Source organism: Sturnira hondurensis, unplaced genomic scaffold, assembly GCF_014824575.4.
Source record: "Sturnira hondurensis isolate 20B ecotype Veracruz unplaced genomic scaffold, ASM1482457v3 Scaffold0024822, whole genome shotgun sequence".
NCBI classification, from domain to species: Eukaryota; Metazoa; Chordata; class Mammalia; order Chiroptera; family Phyllostomidae; genus Sturnira; species Sturnira hondurensis.
Window position 1 is genome coordinate 7,433,899 of NW_028097453.1, and position 21,563 is coordinate 7,455,461.

The following is a 21,563-nucleotide window of genomic DNA, read 5'->3' on the forward strand; positions in this document are numbered from 1 at the left end:
AATATTTGCAAAGCAAATGTTTATCTGTTCCTGCCTTCTCTTAAGTCATTCTAATCCCAAAATAATAATCTTCCAATTCATCTCCTTCTCACCTTTAGTCTCTATTCTGTTCATCATTCCTTTATCTACATCCACCAATCAGTACACAGAACTTCTCATTCCAGGCCCCTCCATAGTTGCTGAACTCCATCTACATTATACTACACAACATTCATCTTGTCTTTTGACCCTAATCCTTCAATGATGTCTCACAGGTAGCTCTACATTATTCTGAGTACCTTCCTTCTTCGACTGAAACCTAAGACTTCCCCAAAGACTATAGCCCAGTCAGCCATCCTGGCTGAGATCCTCCTCTTCCAATTGCTTCCATCTGCGTAAAGGTAAGCAGGTAAAGAATCCATGTTTTCTTTATTCCCAAATACTGCTACTAAACATTTATTCATTAAGATATTTCTCGGTACAAGACACTGTGTTAAGCACTTAATTGCAAATTTAATCCTCTCGTACGATCGTTCCAGCTTTATAAATGTAGTACAGATGAAGAGGCCTGGTCCCCACTAAAGAAAGACACTACAGTATCTCAGGGAGGTAAAGAGGACGGCCGTGAAAGAACCCAGTAACGGCTCTAAATGTGGAGGGATGAGGGCGGGTGAGAAACAGATGGAAAATGCAATGCCCCGATTCACCCATTTATTCAACAAATACGAATATACTATATGCCAGGCTCGACCTATACACACTGGGATTATAGTGCTGAATAAAATAGTTGTAGCTTCTACCCTTCAGAACCTATAGACAAATACAGGTTTTACAACCAAACAAACAATAACATAGGACAAAAACTGCTCTAATAGATGCATGTTGCCTTGGGAGCACAGAGTAGGAGAATAAAGAAGAACTATATTGTCCAGTCCAGTGGAGGATAATATGTTGATTGGAAAGCTACAATTATAGGACCTAATGACATCCCATATCGTGGCAGTGTATTTTTTTGACAATTCATTTTCCTAGATTCCCCTTCAAACCACCTAAGTTTGCATTAACAACAAGAATTTATTATCTAAACATTAACAGTAATGGCAGCATTTGGCTCCATATTCTAAGGCCATAGCAGGCTCTTGCTTTAACTATTTCTAAAGTTCTTTTATCCATTTGTTTACTGCTATGTAATCCAAACCTAGATGACTCCCTCGTGCCAGAGACTGCACAAACCTATGAAACAGAGAGATAAGTACAACAAAATATCTTGGGGACAGACTCAGAAGTAGGCCATCTAATGCTACCTTAAAGTCAGAATGAGCTGCATTATAGCTGAATAAACTTTAAATTACTGAGAGTGAGAGAAAGACAGCAAGAGCAAGAACGACTGAGAGACTTCATATGTCACCCAGGTTGTATAAGAGCCCATATATGTGTGTGAGTGTGTGCATAGGAAGGGAATGAGTGGAGAGTATTTCAGGAAGAAGGAAGTGTGTACGCATAGGTTTCAATAGAAGAGATAACATGGCTCATTTGAGGCCATAAAAAAAATCTGCGGGGTTCAATCACAAGGCATGCATCAGGGAGATACGGCTGCAGAGGGAGTGATATGCAGAGCCTTACAACTCTATCCAAAGACAAGGAGGACTCAATGAAGTATTTTAAGCAAAGAAACAACACAATCCAATTTGTGTTTCAGAATGCCCACTCTGCTGCTCTGGGGAGAATGGACTGAACTCTAGCTCACCCTTCCAGGTCAATAGCAATTTAAAACACTGGGGAATTCCAGGGCTCCCATGGCCACTATAGCAACAAGAAAGCCTGTGGTGCATCTAGGGCAAATTCCAGATGCAGTAACACCAAAGAACATCCAGACTCAGAAGCTGTATGGCGAGCAATGGCTGCTGCACCAATGCTGGACATTCAGAAAGCTGATCCCTGACACGGAGAAGGAAGTGGCCCCAAGCTTTAGTCCCCTGCCTGGAGGCCCGCGCTCTGGCTCCTTCCCCTCCTTGGGCTACTGGGCTGTTTTACTGGTTTACATAAGGAACCCTCACTCCCCTGGGAGAAAAAACTATCTGCAGTAGGGGTTCCAAAGAGAACGAACATCCTCTTTTTCTGGGCAATTATTATGAACAAATGGAAAAAAAATGAAAAAAATAACATAGGACCTATGAAACATTCTGAAATATAAAAGATGGGGAATGTACTACTTAAGACATAGATGAAGAACATACCTGTGAAAAATATTCATTTACAGAAACTGAACACATTTTAGAAAGAGCTGTTTCTACATTCTGAAGAAATTTAGGTACATATAGGTTCTAAAAAGAAATGGAAAATAATATAGGACACCAGACTCGGATGAAAGGAAGCAGGCTGAGAGAAAGGCAGAAATAGAGAGGACCTAGGTACAATGAGTAAATGTAATAAATAATATAAAATGCAGTTTAAATAAAATCACATTGGAAGCTACAAAGGACAGAACAATAAATAAGAATAAATAAGTGTTACAAAGGAAAAATGTAACAAGTTCTCATAAAATGCAAAGAAAAAAAACAGCAAGAGAAAAAATAGCAAGAGAGAAGATTCCAGCCACAGAGAAGAATCACAGCCTAATGTAAAGGTAACAGGTGTTCCTGAAAACACAAAAACAAATGAAAAAGACAATATTTTCTGAGGTGAGAATAGAAGTATGTGTGCAGACCCAAAGGGCTCAAAAAGTACTAGGATAAAATGCCTGTAACCTAATACCTCTGGTTAGAGATTTGGTTTGAAAGCGAGGAGAGACAGAGACAGAGACGGACCTGTCCAGGACTTCCCTATGACACTCACATCTAGGAACTTGGTAAGATTAATGTATGACCCAAGAATTCAGTACCTAGGCAAGAGGTCATTTGTATATGAAGGCAACTAAATCAAAAGGTATTTTCCAAAACTCCAAGAGTTCTGAAGACATATCAACACGTAACTTCTCTGGAAAAAAATACTCAAAGATATACTCATCTGATGGAAAAATGTAAATCAAAATAAATAACTCGGGAATGAAAAGGTTGTGATACGAAAGTACTAGTAGTCAACAGAAAGCAAGTTACACATAGAACTAAGCCTAAAACATTATATGTTGGATTAGAAAACAATGTAAATATCAAGAATAGTTTTAAAGAACATATATATGATTTTAAAACTCAATAGTAACCATGCTATAATGTGAATTTTTAAATATCAGATCATATAAACAAAATCTGGAGAGCAAAGAAACAATATTCCTCATCTTACAGAAAAGGCAATTAGCATACAGTTTCATTTTGACATTAAAAAGAGATGGATTCAAATCCAAATTTTTCTAAACATATATACCTTTAAATATAAAAAGAATACTAAATACTACAATTTAAATCACCTCACCTCTACCTGTTGTCCACATGGACCAATTTCCACTTCCTCAAGTGACTTAAGTACACGGTTTGTGTTCCTCTCACTCTTTCTTCCCTTTTCCTCTGAAATCAGTATCTGGTTTGGGAACCAATAAGGTCATCTAAGCCAAGAGTTCTTACTTTTCTCAACTCAAATGACCTCCACACGTGCTGCCTATCACACACATACTCACATTCTGGATCTCATTATACGACATTCATTGTTCCAATTTTGAGATGGTACACTCTATGCTCCCCATCTTCATCCCTTCCCATCCCCAACAACCATTTCACCTAATTTATCTGCAACTAAAACTTGTAAAAGTAAGCCCCTCCTAAATAACCCAGTTCATTAACCAGCCCCCTTTCCAGCTTCCTTGATCCTTAGTCTAGCCAGGGATCCACAGTGGGTCACATGAATGAAGTTCCTGTCCTATGAGTCCAGCCCTGCCCCTTCCTCTCTCCCTTTCCAGCAGTACAGAATGTTGAACAACCCTTGCAATCTGGTCTCTTTCCCTCCTTTATATGGAAACTACATTTTAGAAGATTTTCAAGGACTTAAAAAAATCTGATTAACTCTGTGCAATTATTCTTATTTTATTCTCCTGGTTGTCATTGATTCGATAACCATCCTTTGTTAAAACTGGACCTGGGAATGCCAAAGTAAGTAAGACCAGTTTCCCAATCCTCCAGAGGCTAAGAGTCCACTAGGCAAAGCAAGCATATAAACCAGTAAGAGAAGTCAAATATTGCAGGAGCTACCAACAGGTGTGCAGAGTTGAGTTAAGGGCACAATCTTAAAACACATCCCTGACTCGGTGATGCTCTAATGGTAAGCTGCTTCCCAGCTCTCACACATTCCCTTTTCTCATCCTCCTCCTTTGGATCCCTTTCCTCATTCATTTTCTTTAGTGTAGAAATTTCTCACAATTCAGGTTCTACCCTCTGTTCTTCTGGCTCCACACACTTTCCTTTACACACTTGATACATTCCCAAGGCAACCAAAAACAAAACTCAAGCTCTGAGTCTCTAGCCCCTACCTCTGTTCTGACTTCCTGGACCTTACCACTAAATGTTTCCAATTGGAAAACTTACCATCAGCTCTCGCCCACTTGTGTCGACAGTCCCCACATTCTCCCATTACTCAGATTCAAAATAGAAGTTAATTCTTCTCAATCTCCTCCCTTATGAGTACTTACATGGTCCCCAATTCCTATCTATCCTTCTTTCAAGCTCATGCCCATTCAGGAGTTACTTTCCACCTCCTACTGTGGTTATGTAGACTTATTTCTTTCTGGTAAGTTTGACCCTCCTTTAAAGACAGAAGAGCCAAATTTCTTCATGTCTTTTATGGCAGCCAGCATAGTATATTGAATATAACAGTTATTCAATAAATATCTGTTATTGAAGCTACCTTAAAATCATTCTGTGGGGGCTTTGAAACCCATGAAGTAAAACTGAATCTTGCCTGGAATGTAGCCAAAGCCAGACACTGAGTCATGCACGGATGAGGGCAGAAGAGATCCCTCAGTCCCACCTCCTGCACTTAGTGGGGAGCTGTACTAACCACTCACCCATGGCCCCACCAGTACAACCACGAATCAGCTCTGAGACCTCTGGGCTGAAGGTGCTTCAGGTTAGCACTCTGGCAGTCTGCCCAACTGATAGCAACCTGAAATTGGGGCTGGAAGCAGAATCCCAGAAAACATGCTTATTATCAAGACTTCACAATCCAGTTGACGGCAAAAAAAAAAATGAAATGGAAGATGCATTTCCCCATTCCCCATGAAAAATGCAAATAAGAAAACTTCTATAGTCCCAGTTATAATTAAATAGTTTCTACTCTCAACCAACAAGAGCAGAAAAGTGACTGTGAGAAAAGCCTCATCCTAGAGAACAGTTTGTTGCCAACTAGAGGCTAAATTGGAATAGGAGCATTTAATTCAAAATCGAAATAACACCATAAGAAGACTCCATTTCCAGACAAGGAAGCTCATGGAGCACCTCTAGCAATACATGCCTTGCTGATTTATACCCCAAAATTTTACTGAAATTGGAGCAACCAACAGCAAAGAGGACTTTAACCCACTCTTCAGGATCATTGTGTCATGAAGGAGAGAGAGCAGAGAGAAAATGTGGCCAGTTTTACTTGACTTATATCCACCTAACTTCCATTGTTCACTTCTGCTTAGTGTCCCAAAGCACTATTCCAAGCCCAAGCTGAAATTACAATTCTGGGTTAATAACAAGCACAGGAAAATAAATCACGTCTGCCCTAGGAGTGAACCCAAAACCAAAAGCTGCCAGAGAGGAATTTGTGAGTTGAGTTTAGAGGCAACTTTAATTCTGAAGGAAATGAACCTTTAAAAAGAAAATTAAAATAACAATCTACGTAGACAAAACATTAATCTATACTGCCTTAGTTAATTTGGGGGCCTTTCATAACTTTTTTCTTAAGTGGATATCTGCCAAAGCAGAACTTCTTTCACAAGACGGCAACTGGCTTGGGGCCAAGCACGGTAATCATAAAAACATTTGTGCTCAGGCTTCATCAGATCTTAGGACTACTTCCATTCTGCAGAGGAACCATCTCTATAACAAGATTCCAGTAAGAAAAGTAAATCATTGTCCAAACCCAATACCATTTCTTTCTCCTACCCGGGCTTTAGCTTGTCCAGAACAGTGGAAGCTTTTGAAGGCACAAACTATTACTAACCTAGATAGCCACGTCAGGTACAATGGTTCTGTGTTGGGCTAGAAAACAGTTCTGTCCACCACTGATGTGCAAACCATATCAGAACATGGCCACCAGCCCTGGCTGGTGTAGCTCAGTGGATTGAGCATGGGCCTGCGAACCAGACGATTCCCAGTCAGGGCACATGCCTGGGTTGCAGGCCAGTTCCCGGCAGGGGCGAGTTCCCAGCAGGGGATGCATGAGAAGCAACCATACATTGATGTTTCTCTTCCTCTCTCCTTCCCTTCCCCTCTAAAGATAAATAAATAAAATATTTTTTTTAAAAAAAGAAAGAACATGGCCACCATGCTTTCCTCTAGTGGGGCCAATTCCAGGCCCCTCTACAGAGAGCTACACATACACCCTCTACCGCCCAGGGTCAGAGGGGAGGCACCTACATGGTAGCAGCAATGGTAGTACCTACAGAACATCTCTGCACCTAAAGTAGTACACCCAGTAGAAATATCTAAGAGACACAGAAGTAATTTTAAATTTTCTGGTAGCACTTTAAGAAGGAAAAAAGAAGCTAGTAAAGTTAACTTTAATATTTTATTTTATTTAACTCAGTATATCTAAACCATCATTTTAGCATCAGTATTTCCAAACATTATTAATGAGACATTTTATTTTTTGCTTTTAATACCATGCCTTCAAAATCAGGTATTTTACAATGTGGCACATCTCAATTCAGACAAGTCACATTTCAGGTGCTGAATATCAAGATGTGGCCAGTGGCTACCATACCAAACAGCATAATCTATAATGTTTTACAAGAGAGTTGTTTGCTAAGTAAATGGAAAACCCAAAAAGCTTTTTATTGTACCATTTATCCACCCAATACCCCAATAAAGTAACTGAGAGATACTAGTTCCATGGATGGCAAATAAAGCCTTCTTTAAAAAAAAAAGGAAGCTGACTCATTTACCTCAAATCAAACCATAAATAGACTTGGAAAAATTCTGGTCGTCCTGAAGTCTAAAATTTGCTACGAGAGACCAAGCCTTCTATGCATGTGTACATACAACACAGTAAAGCTCTTCTCACTAAAAACATGGCAAATTCCCAAATCTTCATTTATTTCCAACTGATACTTCGTTTTTTCAGCTATAGAATCCCACCCATTCTTTTTCAGCAACTTCATTCCCTCTCTTAGTACCATACCCCAACCCCTCTTTTTCTATTTTGTCAAAAGCCAGAGCAAAGAGTTCATGCTTCAACTTTACAGCCAGAAACTGTAAAGGGAATTTTGAACAAAATGTAATAAAGCTTTTTGGTATAATGAAAAAAATACCACGCTGAATATAAAGCATTCACTTAATTTAACTTCTAATCTCAAAGTAACCAGGTAAATTTTTTAAAAGGAAAAAAACCAGAGTAGATCATCATACCCTAAAATGGTAAATTATAAATTGAACTTTCAATCACTTAAAAAGAATCAAAGGACTTAAAAATGCAAAAGTTTTTAAAAAGACAACCCACAGAGTACATTTGTACAGGAAAAAGACCACAGATTGAGTATAAACTTGGAGTAAAATAAGGTTGGGTTCAAACTCTATCCCAACCACTATAGGCCTTGAGTAAACTGTTTAGCCCTTCTGATACTCATCATCATCTGTAAAAAGAGTATTTAATAAACTCTATCCCTATTACAGTTATTGCAAAGATTACATAAAATAAACATTGTTACCAGCACTGTATTTGGGTGCTAATGAACATTAGTTACCTCCCAGCCCCAGTCATTTCTTTAATTTGTATTAGGCAGAAAATACTAACCTGAATTTATAGCTCTAATGTCGACAGAAATAGGAACCCTACACCCCCAAATGATCTTTCTATTCCTCTCATAATGAGGTGGGGGCTAAGATGGTAAACAGCTCAGCTACATGCTACTGAGAACAAAGACTCACCCTCGAACTTAGTACTTCCCACACCTCAATATTAGCACATAGCAATGCCGATATTAATGTGGCGAGTGTTATCACCGAGGACTGTATGGGACGGTGATGAAGCCCAGGAAAGAACACTTAGCTCAGCCTGGAGAGATGTGGCAAAGGTCATGGAAGGCTTCCTGAAAGGGGCAACCACTTTAATCTGAGTCAGGCAGGCAAAAACAGTGAGGACAGGAGGGAGAAGAGTGGAGAAGGGAAACCTAGAGAAAAGGAAGGGTATAAAGAGAGACACAGGACGTGGCAGACACAGGAGAACCGGAAACAGTTTTTGTTGCTGGAATATGAAGTGCTGTTGGCTGTACAGGAGCTTGGAGAAGCAGACAGGGCTGAGCCCGGAAGGGCTCCTTCACTCATATGAAGTGGAAGAGCCTTAGCTTTACCCTGCTGGTGGTGAGGGTAGCACAAAGCAAGGCTGCCACTGAAAATCAAAGAACTGGCAGGAGAGAAGCAGAGGAAAGAAAACTTCGGTGAGAAACCAAAAACTGAGAGGCACTTTAAATGACAGCAGACCAAAAAAAATAAACATTGCCACACTGAACTTACCCATCATTTTTGCCATTTCTAGAAATACAAGAACATATGGGGGAAAATATCTTATAAGGATCTTCACGGAAAATAGGTATTTATTAAACATCCTGTGGTAAGAAATTTAGGTAAAATATCATTTCACTGGGAAACTTTCCCCCAAGATTGGGCCTTCCTGGTTAATATCAAAGCAGAAAACTGAGTGAGGTAACAAAGAAAAACCAGCAATGAAATCACAATATCACTTAATCCTGATTGGCATCGGAAGCCTTAGTACCACACAGAGCTGCTCTGCCACCACGGGGCAAGAGAGATGAGAACGGGCTCAAGGTCCCAACAAATATCCCATCCCACCCATTGCCACTGTGAGAGACATTAAAAAGAAAAATTCAAATCTTTCCAGTTATTGTCATATAATTAACTTCACAGTAATTTTTAAGTTGAAAAAAATGGCCTTTGAAAATTCTACCACAGAAATGGCAAAAGGTACAGAGAGCATGGCAAAGAGAACAGAGGTTTGGGAGTGCAGTCCCAGGATCAAGACACCAAGAAGAAATTCTAGGGGAAGTCCAGTTTTGGGGGAACCCAGTGGGAAAGTATTAAAAAAGGACAGTTTAGGGATTAAAAGCAGAAATATGTGCCCTTTCAGGAAATCATGTTATTGAAGTTTTAAACTCTTTTAATCTTTTTGGTTCACAGTCTACAGCTCTAAAAAGTACTCTAAATAATTAGCTGCTACAGAGGAGGAAAAGCAATGTACAGCACTAAACACCAGGTAGTGTGGGCGGCAACCCAACATCTTTGCTAGGCCCCATCCCTCGCTGGTACTGAAGTTTCTTCCTTGTACCATCACTCACAGGGTTTGCATATTAAATTAATCAATTTCTCTCAAAAAGGCTCAGTTCTTAATCACTTAATTAGTTCTTAACTGTCTTCACTTTCAGTTAGATAAACAAACAGAAATTGGATCCAAACATCTGCATAAAATCAACTTAACTTGAAAACAGAAGTAGAAAATCTGCCTAAGACAGTATCAGAAACTTTTACAAAGAGGTTGTAAAATTAAGCAAGACTACCCTTCTACTTTCAGAGGCAAAAATATCTGTTTTTGTCCTACGCACAAAAGGATACAAAAAAGGGAAAATAAAAATATAAATGACCATCATAAAAATAAGTTATCAAGAGTACCCGCTCAGCCCTTTGCATAAATGGGACACAACAACAAGATGAGATAGAGTTCTGTCTGTGAAAAGCACTGAACTCTCAAAGTCTCTATAACGTACTTTTACTTTTTTTTTAAGTCGGAAGGGGAGTATTCTAATAGCCTTTTCTCATAATTATGATTATTCTTTGATACTACACCAAAACTTGAAACATTGTAGTTTCCCTTTTTTTCGGCTTTAATGAGATATGATTGACATATAACATTGTGTAAGTTTAAGGTACACAATGTGATTGTTCAATATACATATACATTGCAAATAATTACCATAATAAGATTAGTTAGCACATCCATCACCTCACATAGCTACCATTTGTACATGTGTGTGGTAAGAACATTTATATTTTTGCATTTAAGCATGTTCTTTTCCTTTCAAATATTTATTATGCATCTACTACATTCCAGGCAATGTGCTATGCTTCCCAGACAACCTCAGAGTCTGTCAATAATGCTCTTTTTCTCACATCTGCCACAGCACCTAGCCCGGGGCTGAGTTTGGAGCAATACCTGTGAACATGTTTCTTTACATGAACACAGGAGAACCTAGAGGGTTAGCACAATGATGTAGCACAGAGACCCTTGTGAAAGATGCCTACTTCAATTACAGCCTAATTCTTCCTGCCCCGGGTCACCAATCTATGCCCCATCCTGGTTTTAGCCACACCATACATACCTGTCCACTGAGGGGGACAGCGACAGTTGTAGGTATTAACCCCGTCCACACAAACCCCTCCATTCTGACACCTGTGGTTAGGGCAGTCATCGATATTCCGCTCACAGGTGCTGCCTTCAAAACCTGGTACGAGAAGAGCAAGAACAAGTGAAAATGATGAATTCTATACAGAAGAAATGATCTTCTCTTCTCCTGCAGGACATGATCATCAGAAACCTACTTCACTATTTCAGTTCAGCAGCTAGCAGCTGGTCAACCCAGGACTCACTGTATTAAAAGCCCTCCAGTCTTCTGCCTTCTCTTGCCTCAAGCGTAGCTAGACAGTTAAAGTTACTCATTATGCCAATGACATGCTTTCATAGTTACCTCACAAGTTTCATGAAATAAAACCCTAGTGAAGACCAATTTCTGTTTGGGGCAGCTATTCACTGGTTCTTAACGAAGGTATTAGATTTACCTTAGATCCGTGCTACATTAATGAGAACAGATAAAAGATTATCTAATTAGATTTAAATTTATTTTCCCCTTGGGATTATTATTTGGGAAAACAAGGTAGGGGTGAAGGGCATAAGAAAAATATTGAAGTTCAAGTCTGAAGATATAAATCAAGTTCCAACCTGACAACCGATAAACTGCTTAACACCTGGTAAATTCCTAATCTGAATCAGGGGTGTCACACTCACTTTCACCAGGGGCCACTTCAGCCTCGCAGTGGCCTTCAAAGGGCTGAATGCCATTTCAGGGCTGTGTACATGGACCTACTGCTTAACAGGTAAGCGAGCTCGGCGCGGCTGCCAGGCAGAAACAAGGTGCCGGCCGGATAAAACAAGGTGGAGGGCTGGACTCAGCCCCGCGGGCCTTGTGTTTGCCACCTGTGCTCTGAATCAACTTCCTCCTCTGTAAACTGAGGGCGACTCCACCTGCCTGGCCTGCCTTTCTAGGCTGTTGTAAGTGCCACATCTCAAGTAAATGCAACACACATATAAAAAACTATCTGAAAATGGGGCAGTATTATTACTAATCGAACCTCCAAACCCTTCAAAGTCTTCCCCTTCCTCACTACATTTTATAGCTTTGCCTCTTGCCTCTTGATTTTCCCCTTTAATGAAAAATGAAACTAGCACATCAAATTTCACTCTAACTGCCCACAGTAATTTATATACTGGGCTTTTCCCTTTCTCTCTTCTTGCTACCTAATTCCTTAGCTATTAAAATAGAAGACTACCAGTTTCAAAACAAAAGAATGTTTGCTAAATATCATCCTATTTGAAATACAGTATGACTATGTACTTGGCCTCTTCAAAATGTCCCTTAAGGTTCCTGTCACACTCAAAACACTTAATGAGTCTTAAGGCACTGGGGATATTAACAGTGAGTAAAAGAGACAGAGTCCCTGTTTTAAGGGCATTGACAGCCTGTGGGTGGGGAAAGACATCAATCACACCTTGCTTTATTCATTCCTTACCACAAGCCACTGTGGTATTCACTACATGTTCTGTTATACTGGAACATGGCTGGTTTCTCTGAATACAGTGGCAGTCATGTAAATGAGTATAAATCAAATGGCCAGAATACTTTCCCAGAGACCAAAGGAAATCACTTTATAGAATATGAGAATAAGTGAAAGCTTGACTAAAGAGAATTCTGTTCCTCCTCGTATTTGGTATCAAGCCCTTCAGGCAGATGAATCACTAAGTAAGCCTGAGAAGGACTATGAAAAATTTTGGAGACTCAGATTTGTAAAAAAATATTTATCATATTACTCATATATCTGTTTAATCCTATGAATGGGCTAAGTCAGAAAATATTATGATGAAGTGAAGGCAATCTACAGATCTACCAAGCAGCAGTCCTTGAACAAGAAGTGAGGTCGGTGTCCCTGGTCTGGTGCTCTTAATGGAAACAATCTTTAGAAAAGTCCAAGGTTCAGTGTTAGAGTGCGGGAGGGAAATAGGTGCCCGGCCCACCACTGTTAGAACCTGGGTGGCCTGGTGATGTTCTAGAACTGGTAATGATCATCCTCCCCCTAATCTGATCTTTCTGGTGACTAATACTACATATTACCGACTAGGGTGTCGGGGAGATGATAAAGCGCTTGTAACCAAATTGGAAACTGCGACCTTGAATTTGTATGAGTCAACACTACAACTAACTGAATTCATCAACCACAGACAAATTAAGAAATAAGAAGCATTTCTTGATAACCACAACATATAAGAAATAAAATGTTCTCTTTTTAAGACTGACTGCTTTTGAAGCAGTTCTTCCTGGCCAATAGGGAGATAAGAAAGAAGAGGTGAAAGCGTCAGTTCACGGGTGAAGCGCGGCCTAGGTCCAACTCTCGGCCTTGCCATGCATCACCTGAGTGCACGTGGACACGATACTTATTTTCTCTCTGGGGGAGTTAATAGTGTTTTCCTATTAACACTATTGTCGTAAAGAGTAGATGAGTTAGGTATAAAAACACTTCAATAAATGGTGCTGGAACAATTAAATACCAACATACAAAAGAATGAAGTTGGACCCTTTCCTCACACCATGCACAAAAATTAACTCAAAATGTAAGAGTCAAAATCATAAAACTCTTGGAAGAAAACTCAGGATTAAATCTCTGTGACTTGAGCCAGGCAAAGCTTTCTAAATATAACCAAAAGCACAAGCAACAAAGGAAAAAATAGTATAGTTTGGACTTCAACAAGATTAAAAATATTTGGCCTTCAAAGGACACCATCAAGATTGTGAAAGACTACAAAATGGGAGAAAATATTTGCAAATCATCTATCCGACAAGAGATTTGTTTCTAGATGATATAAAGAACTCTTAAAACAATAATAAAAATATAACATAAATAATACAGTAATAAAAAGACAATCTACTTACAAATGGGTAAGTGATCTGAATTGACTTTTCTTCAAAGATAATATATAAATGATAAGCACACGTCAACCATCAGGGAAATACAAATAAAACCCACAATTTGATGTTATTTCACATCCACTAGGATGTTGATAATCAAAAGGACAGATAATAACAAGTGCTGACAAGACAATGTAGAGAAACTTGGAAACCTCGTACACTGTTGACTGGAATATAAAACTGTGCACCACTTTGGAATACAGTCTGGTAGTTCCTGAAAAGGTTAGTTACCCTATCACCCAGTGGTTCCTCTCCTACACACATACTAGCTAACACTATTAATCAATGAGATCAAAGCACCCCTTAGAGATGATCTACTCTAATCCTTTTACGTAGACAGATGATCATGCTCAGAGTCACAATCCAAGTTTACGTGACTAGTAGGCAGGCGTCTACACTGAAGTGGAAACTTTACCCAGTTTCAACAAGTATATCCTCTGGGGACCTCAGAGTTCTCTTTCAATAACCTGAAAAACTGACCTTAGGTCAAAAGTTCCCTGTCTGAGAAAAACTCAAGCCAAATCAGTTCTCCAAAGTTGAGACAGGATTTATGCCTTAAAAAGAGAGATACAGGACTCTTTTTGGAAATAGCCAGCAAATTCTTGTAAGAAAGTCTATGCAAGGGGGTGGGTATCACTTCTTTGCAACATATTTTAAGGTTTTAGCGGAAAGGGAAACAGACAAGGCTCCAGACCTGCGTGTGGGATGGGTGTAGCAGACTCACAGAGAGGCTCCCATGACCGTACTAAAAGGAATCTGCTGTCTAACGCCAATTCACGTCCTTAAAAGGACACAAGGAGAGAAATTAAACTTAGAAGGAACATTTTAAGACTGTGCTGTTATAAAACTATGGGCCATGTAACTGATAAATAATGACAGTGAGGGTGGGGACCAGAAAAGAATCTTTTGAACTTGTCATCCCACACAAAGAACAGCATTTCTCAAGAGAACATCGTAGCTTTCTGTTTTCAGACCCTGGGAGGTGTGAAGGTGGGAAGGCTAGGTGGAGAGGCACAAAGTAGAGCAAACAGAGAAGACGAGAAAGCACAACCAGGAATCTCTCAGGCAAGGCTGAAAGTCCTTAGGAAAGGCTTCCATGTAGAGTGATGAAAGAGTGAGGAAAAACACAGGGACACCTGAAATGGTGGGGACAAAGGCAAAAAGGTAAAAATCTGTAAGACTACCTTCTCCCCCAAACCCCTGGAAAGAAGCCTCTCACAAAAGCAACTGGTCCTATCTGGGTCCAGCTGATTTTCTTGGCACATACCTTCCATCTTCCGAATGAGTCCAGAGGAGCTCGCTGACCCCCAAGACCAGCCCATGCATCCCCCCCCCCAACCCAGGCTGCTGCTCCTGTCTGCCTCCCTGGGATCTCCCTAATGCTCTCCACCTTCCTTTCTAACTTTATTACCAAAGAAGTCACAGAAATGAATACGGGTATTCAGAAGAAATAAATTCAGTGCATTTAAAATATATATATATATACATATATACATATATATATATATATATATATATATATATATATATATATAAAATGCAGGAATTCTCTTCTCTATCACATTCAATTCATTCCTTTGCCAAATATTCACTGAGTCACAATTCTGAGCCAAGCGCTAAGTTGGATACTGGGAGGGAGGGAGAGAGTGAAAACTAGAGTGTCTGCTGGGAAAGATGAACAAATCACGATCTGCTGGAGGTGTACAGGTTGCCAAAAGACCTCAGAGTATCTCTAATCCCCCAAGGGGGTGGAGAATACAGAAGGCATCTCAGTGAAGTGGATGCCTCATTAAAGAATGAGTTCTGCACAAAAAGGTGGCCGGGGTTGGGGAAGAAGGTGATGGAAAGCTGAGGAGACAGTATGGGCAAAACCACCAAGCATGGGAAAGCGGGAAACACCTCCAAGAATATTGAGTAAAATTGGACTTGGGGCCCGAGTCAAAGAAGCTAAAATAACGCACACTGAAAAGCAGTATGAGCAGATTTCTGCATCTGCTCCAGAGACACCTGCCAAGATATGACTACTTTAATGCCCAGGAGAACATTACAAGCCCTGTGTGTGAGAATGCAAGGAGGAATTTCTTCTAACAGCTTTTAAGCTCAGCAACAACAGAGCAGACACAAAAGCCACAAAATGTGCCTAAAGCATTATTTCAATGATACAGGGATAGCAGGCACAATCACCCTGTGAAGTATAGGGCAGGCTTACAAAGGATAAGCATTCGTTGTTTGGCGAGGACAAGATCACACAGCTTTTTATGAAGTTTTTTTAAAAATCACAGAGGAATAAAAAGGTGTGGGAGAAAAAGAAAAAGGGAAAATACACTGAGGACTGTTCAATCCAACTATGAACACAAGGCCACAGCCAACAGATTCAAACACCCCGTTGTTTTCTGATTACCTGTGAAACTTTTTTAAATGTCCACAAACACAAAATGGGCCTAACTCATTCTCTCCCCACTAGTTGGCCCTAACCTCAAAATACTGGGAGTCAATAACTGAATGATTTATTTTCTATTTTGTTCTTATGTTAAAATGATTCTGGCTAAGTGCTCCTCCTCAGGGCATCTGCTAAATAATTTACTTAATGGTCGCTCATGAAGGTCTGGATTTTTAAAAGTTGCTGACCCAAGGAGAAGATGAAATATAGTTCCTTGGTTTATGTCTATTAGTTTCCTCTTGAATATATTGTTTCTTCTTCCCACTATAGAAAAATTCCACTTTCTTTGTCACACAAGATGAGTCATTTTTGCAGTTTTAATCACTTCCCCCGCCACCAGGAGCCTTACAATAATACTAAAATTAATTCACTATAACAATAGTGCCCTTTGCAGGAAAAGAACTATAACTAAACCTTCCAATATAATCACTAACTTATGTGGGGGTCACTGACCTTCAAAATTAAAAAGCACTCCAAAATTCTTCTTACCCAGTATAATAGAATACAACAACAAAGGGAAAAGCCAGGCAAGATCTAAGATGCATGACAGCAGGAAGGAAATGAGACCAAACATTGTCATTGTTTTCTCTGTTGTAAGTGGACTTCCATTCTCAACACTTACATTCTCAACAGTTACATTCCCAGTTACATTCTCAACACTGTGATAGGATATGAAACTCAGTCAGTCAAGAAACATTTGTGCACCTACTGTGTAGCTGGCACTGGTTTTTAGGGGTTTGGGATAACACTGCTAACAAAAACGAAGATCCTACCTTTCACTCTGGAGAAGAGGGAGCAGAAATTTGGAAAAGTCAGACAACAAACAATAGACACATCAAGTAAATTATACAGTAAAAATTATACAGTAAGAAGATAAGTCTTACAGAAAAAGAAGAGTAGATAAGGGCCAGTGGTTAAGGAGATTTAGAGTATGGTTACAATTTTAAATAGGGTGATCAGGCTAGGCCTCAATTACAAGTGCAAAGACCTTAAATGAGGTGGGAAGAAGCCATCTGGGAGTTACAGATGACCTTTACAAGTTACTATGCTGACTTAGTTCCCCCAGTTTTATAAGTGAAATATTGATTATTATTTTAAGTAACATTTTAGTCATTTAGAATAATGTGGAGGGCAATAGAGGAAAGGGCAAGGAGAAAGGTATTGCATTTATCAAAAAAAACTTTGTAAAGGAAAATCACCTTCCAGACACTATTTCCTATGTGGAAATAAAGTTAATATTTTCCAAAGTCCACTTACAACAGAGAAAACAATGAGCATACAATCTTACAAATTGTGTAAGTATCTATTTATTCACAGTGTTACTGCGTTATCTACTGTTTTACATTCATCTTTAACTTCCTTCTGTACATTGTCTAAGCTAATGTCATGTAGCTTATGGATCATGGGATCCTGAAAGGCAAGAACAAGTCTACCTATTTTTAAATGTTTCCAATATATCATACATAGGCTGATATGTAATGAATGCTAGTCAATCATAATTAGAAGTATCTCTTTTTTCTTATAACATGAGTGTAATTTCCTTTTAACTCAAACACCTCAATGCATTTAACAAAGTTTCATTCATACTCAAAGCACACCCAGGGGTAGAGAAGTAGTTCGGGTGATGCAGCGAGATGCCAAAGCTTTGGAAAGCATCTGTCTGGGGGAAAGACTCCACCTGACCACCTGTCAGCTGCGCCACTTTGGGCAAATCACTTGACATCTCCGAACTTGAATTACTTCACCTTGGAAAACTTGGAAAATCAATACTTGTCCCCAAGGTTTTGTGTAAATGAACTAGCGAACGTACAAGGACCTGGCAGAGTGCCTGACTCATAAAAGGCATTGTATGTTAGTTTTTCTCTTCATCGACTCTCCCCCACCCCCGCACTCCCAACACACACATGCATACGCACACTTCATCAGTGAGTAAATAAAAGTCTTGCTTTCAACTACAAGCAGAGTGTAAGACAGAGCCAAGTTTTCCTCACTCATCCCACTAGCCTTGGCAGCCTCTCAGCTGTGGAATCCCTGGTTATTTCCTTTCTCAAGGAGGAGATGCTATTCTGGTTTGACAGATCCTTTCCTGCACACACTCTCAGAATTCCCTGAGGTTCTTATCGTGGCTAATGGATAACAATGCAAAGACTATGGGGGTGAGTAATCACTCTCTCCTAGCTAAAAACTTCCTTTATTGACTTCTCTAACTTCCCGTCAGCATTTTGCTGCCAAATTAACCTCTTGTTCTAGGCAACTATTAAAAGCAATTCTCTTGAAGCTTAAAAACACAATTAGCCTTCAATAATAAACCACACTAACCTTCACTACTAGCCACTCAGACTAGTAGACTTTTAAAATACTAGACTATTAGAATATTTGTAAAATTAAATTGTTTACATTTTTATTTCATTCCTTAATCCTTAAAATAAAAACAGAAGTGAGGCTATCTTTCTTAGTTATTCTTTCAGATAATACAGACAATAGTAATATTATGCCAATAAAAGTTTATTTAGTGTTTCAAATGATAGTATTATCTATTCTTCATTGAAAGAGAAACTGAAAGTGATACAATAATAGTTACTCCTGAAGCTTCAGTTAAATAGTAACAAGTCTTCTATGGTGTGGCAGTGTCTTGGATCGCCCATAGCCTAAGTGCCTAGAACATGGCTGGCAGTCAATAAATTTTTACTAAATGAAATGAATAAATTACCATTTGATTTTATACCAGGGACCAAGATATGACCTTTAATACCCAAAAGATAAAATACACAATTCCACTGTATGGGAACCATACCTTCAACACCAGAATCAAAGATTCCCATTCTGGAAAAGTAGCTAGAAAACTTCTTTCTGAGGCAATTCTGCTTACTTAGCACATCATTCCCCCCCAAGTTTTCCTTCTTTTGTTTTTGTACAAAGGATATTTGTATAAAAACAGAATCTTTGTTGCTTAGTAATTCATCTGTTCCAGCTGCTTATGTTCTGTTCCCAATCAAAATTCTCAGTTTTCAGCATCCGCATCATTTTTATAAGGAGTTCAGTGAATTGGCCAGGCTCACTCTTTTCCTCTGCAGAACGCTGGGCCCCACGTTCCCATACATTGCTCATCTTTGTGTTTCTACTTTAGGATTATGCGTGATTGTACCATATATAATCTCTCAGTGCTCACCATAAAGTGCTCACTGATTAACAGAGCACCAACCCCCACCCCAGTTCCAAAATTCTCTAGCTTCAAGTCAAGGCAGGGTTATCCCAAAGTCAGACAGAGTGAAAAGGGTTTTTGAGGCCCAGAAACCCAGGGAAAAATCACAGAAGGGTAAGTAGGCACATTTAAGTAGATAGAAAAATGTTTTTTTAGAGGTAAAAGCATATAGGAAACCTGATCACCTAATTACTGTTAATTCAGTTTAAAGCACTTCGTTACTCACACCTATTTTTCAATGTCTAATTCTCAATTGTGCTCCTTTCCATCCCATAGACTTGTCTATCCCTTTCCCACAGCTGTTTCTGTAATTACTGTTTCTCCAAAAAGGACACTAAACAATCTCCTAGCCACTCATCATCATAAACCCTGACATGTTAGATTACCCCCTGCTCAGTTTATACACCACATTAGACCCATAAAACTCCTCCCTCTCTTGTAAGCCACCTCACCCAAATTCTCACTTCCCCTTTCTCTCTCAGCCCTCCCCCACACCCCTCCCCTAAGAAGGATACTTCCTAACGGAGCGATAGAGCCCCACCTACCACCTTCCTTCTGTGCAGGAGGTGCATCTCCCTATCCAAGGACACTAGGGGAACTCCTTACCTGGAAGGCAGTTGCACTCAAAAGTGAAGTCGCCAGTCTGCCGGCAGGTGCCTCCATTGACACAGGGGGAGGGAGCACAGGGCACATAGGGGCTGTCACAGTGCTGGCCTGTGAAGCCCTGGGGGCACTGGCACTGATAGGAACCTGGCAGGTTCAGACAGGTACCGCCATGCTGGCATTGTCCTGGAATGTCACACTCATTGACATCAGTCTCACATTTCTGCCCTGTGAAGCCTGCAAGGCATTTGCAGGAGAACTGGTTGGCCACGGTGGTACAGGTACTTCCATTTGCACAGGGATGAGACTGGCAGGCATCGGTCCACTGGCACAGCTTACCTGGAAGGAAGATAACAGAACTCAGTACTGCCCCCAGAAATGGGAGTGGGCACCATCTTCAACCCCCCACATCTCTCGACCAACAGGTGACATCAGGGGGTTACTGCATGGAGAATCCTTAAGCTCTCCGGATAAATAAAATGTATTGATATTTTCCACAACATACAGTTACTAAATAGATCTCTTGGAAGATATAAACAAGTCAATACTATTTCTTTTTCCTTTAAACACAACACACATGCACACATATTCTTGGAAACATTCTACTAATCGTGGTCTTGATATAAATATTGCTTGATGTGTTTGAAGAAGATGAAGAATCTCTGGCTCCTTGTATATGAAAACTAGACAAAACTAGAAGCAGTCATAAAACTAAAAGACTAGGAAGGTAACTTTCATGGGCTTTCTTAGGAAGAAAGGCACCAGAAGAAGCAGGAAGGCTCTCACGTGCTGGATACCAAGGCATGACTCCAAGGAAGCAAAGCAGAAAGCGGTAGAAAGAGAAAAAAAACCCACTCCTATACTACTAATAAATTTGGTATTCTTGTGGCTTTTTGTTGTCATTAGCTTAAGCTTTTTTTTTTACAGTGAATATGTGAGAACCCGCTGAATTGGTAATACTCTAAGTGGTTGTCAAAGTAAATACCCCACAGGGAAGCAAGTGAGAGTCACAACAGCTTCTGTAAAAGAGGGGAAAGGGGACTGACACGTGAGCACACAGAAGTGCTCTCTGCCCATCGCTAAATGTCAGATCAAAGGGGAAAGCTCTGATAAATGTTTGGGCACAACACAGATCTCAGGGTGCGAAGCAGAGAGAAAAATTTTTTTAAGCTGGTATTTTTCTTCCTACTTTTTCTCATGACAGGTACCTACCTACAGTGGGAAGGAGATTAAAACAGTTACTTTAGACAACCACGTGTATCATCAGAGTGTTTGCCTATAGCTGAAATAGAAAGGTCCGGAACTTGGTTTCCCATAAATGTTATATAGTATATAAGCATTAGCTTCCTGCCTGTTTCTTCACCTAAGGGTGGAGCTTAATGAAGTCTGACTAGGGATGTCTATACTAGGGTATAAGGCTATCACAAAACCAAAAGGGTGCACTTAACCTGTGACAGACAAAAGTTGCAGATGTGCTAACATGATCAGAAACCTGCAGAATACCGAGAACAAATCCTTACAATGGCAAAGGAAGAAGTTTTAATTTGGGGATCATTTCAGAGAAATCATTTTAATTATAAAGAAGGCATTACTGTCACTTTGCCCATTCAGAATTAAACCAATTTAAATGGGCATAGCCTCCCTTTTCCTTGTGGAGCAAGACAACTCAAAACTGATCATCAGGAAAGAATTACTCTCTTAACTACCAAATCTCTTCAATCACTCACAGTATCAAAGCTATCACAGTCATAATGGAGATAATGGATCACCCTATTATCTACTCCAATCAACATCTTATAACGAAAAATCAAGAGCAAAAATTACAAACTAACTGATCCAGTCTAGTTTTCTGAGAATGTTTTTCATTTTTTGCTTATTAGATTTACAAAATTATTGGTGTCGTT

At 39.7% G+C, this 21,563-nt stretch overlaps 1 protein-coding gene across 1 annotated transcript in view; it reads right to left on the reverse strand.

Moving 5' to 3' along the window:
* NOTCH2 (notch receptor 2) overlaps positions 1-21,563 on the reverse strand; it is a 158,646-nt gene that overhangs the window by 63,498 nt on the left and 73,585 nt on the right. The window contains exons 4-5 of the mRNA XM_037038736.1: positions 19,663-19,998; positions 10,499-10,621 (exon numbers count right to left, since the gene is read on the reverse strand). Coding sequence (XP_036894631.1) covers positions 10,499-10,621; positions 19,663-19,998 — 459 coding nt within the window. The remainder of the gene's footprint in view (positions 1-10,498; positions 10,622-19,662; positions 19,999-21,563) is intronic.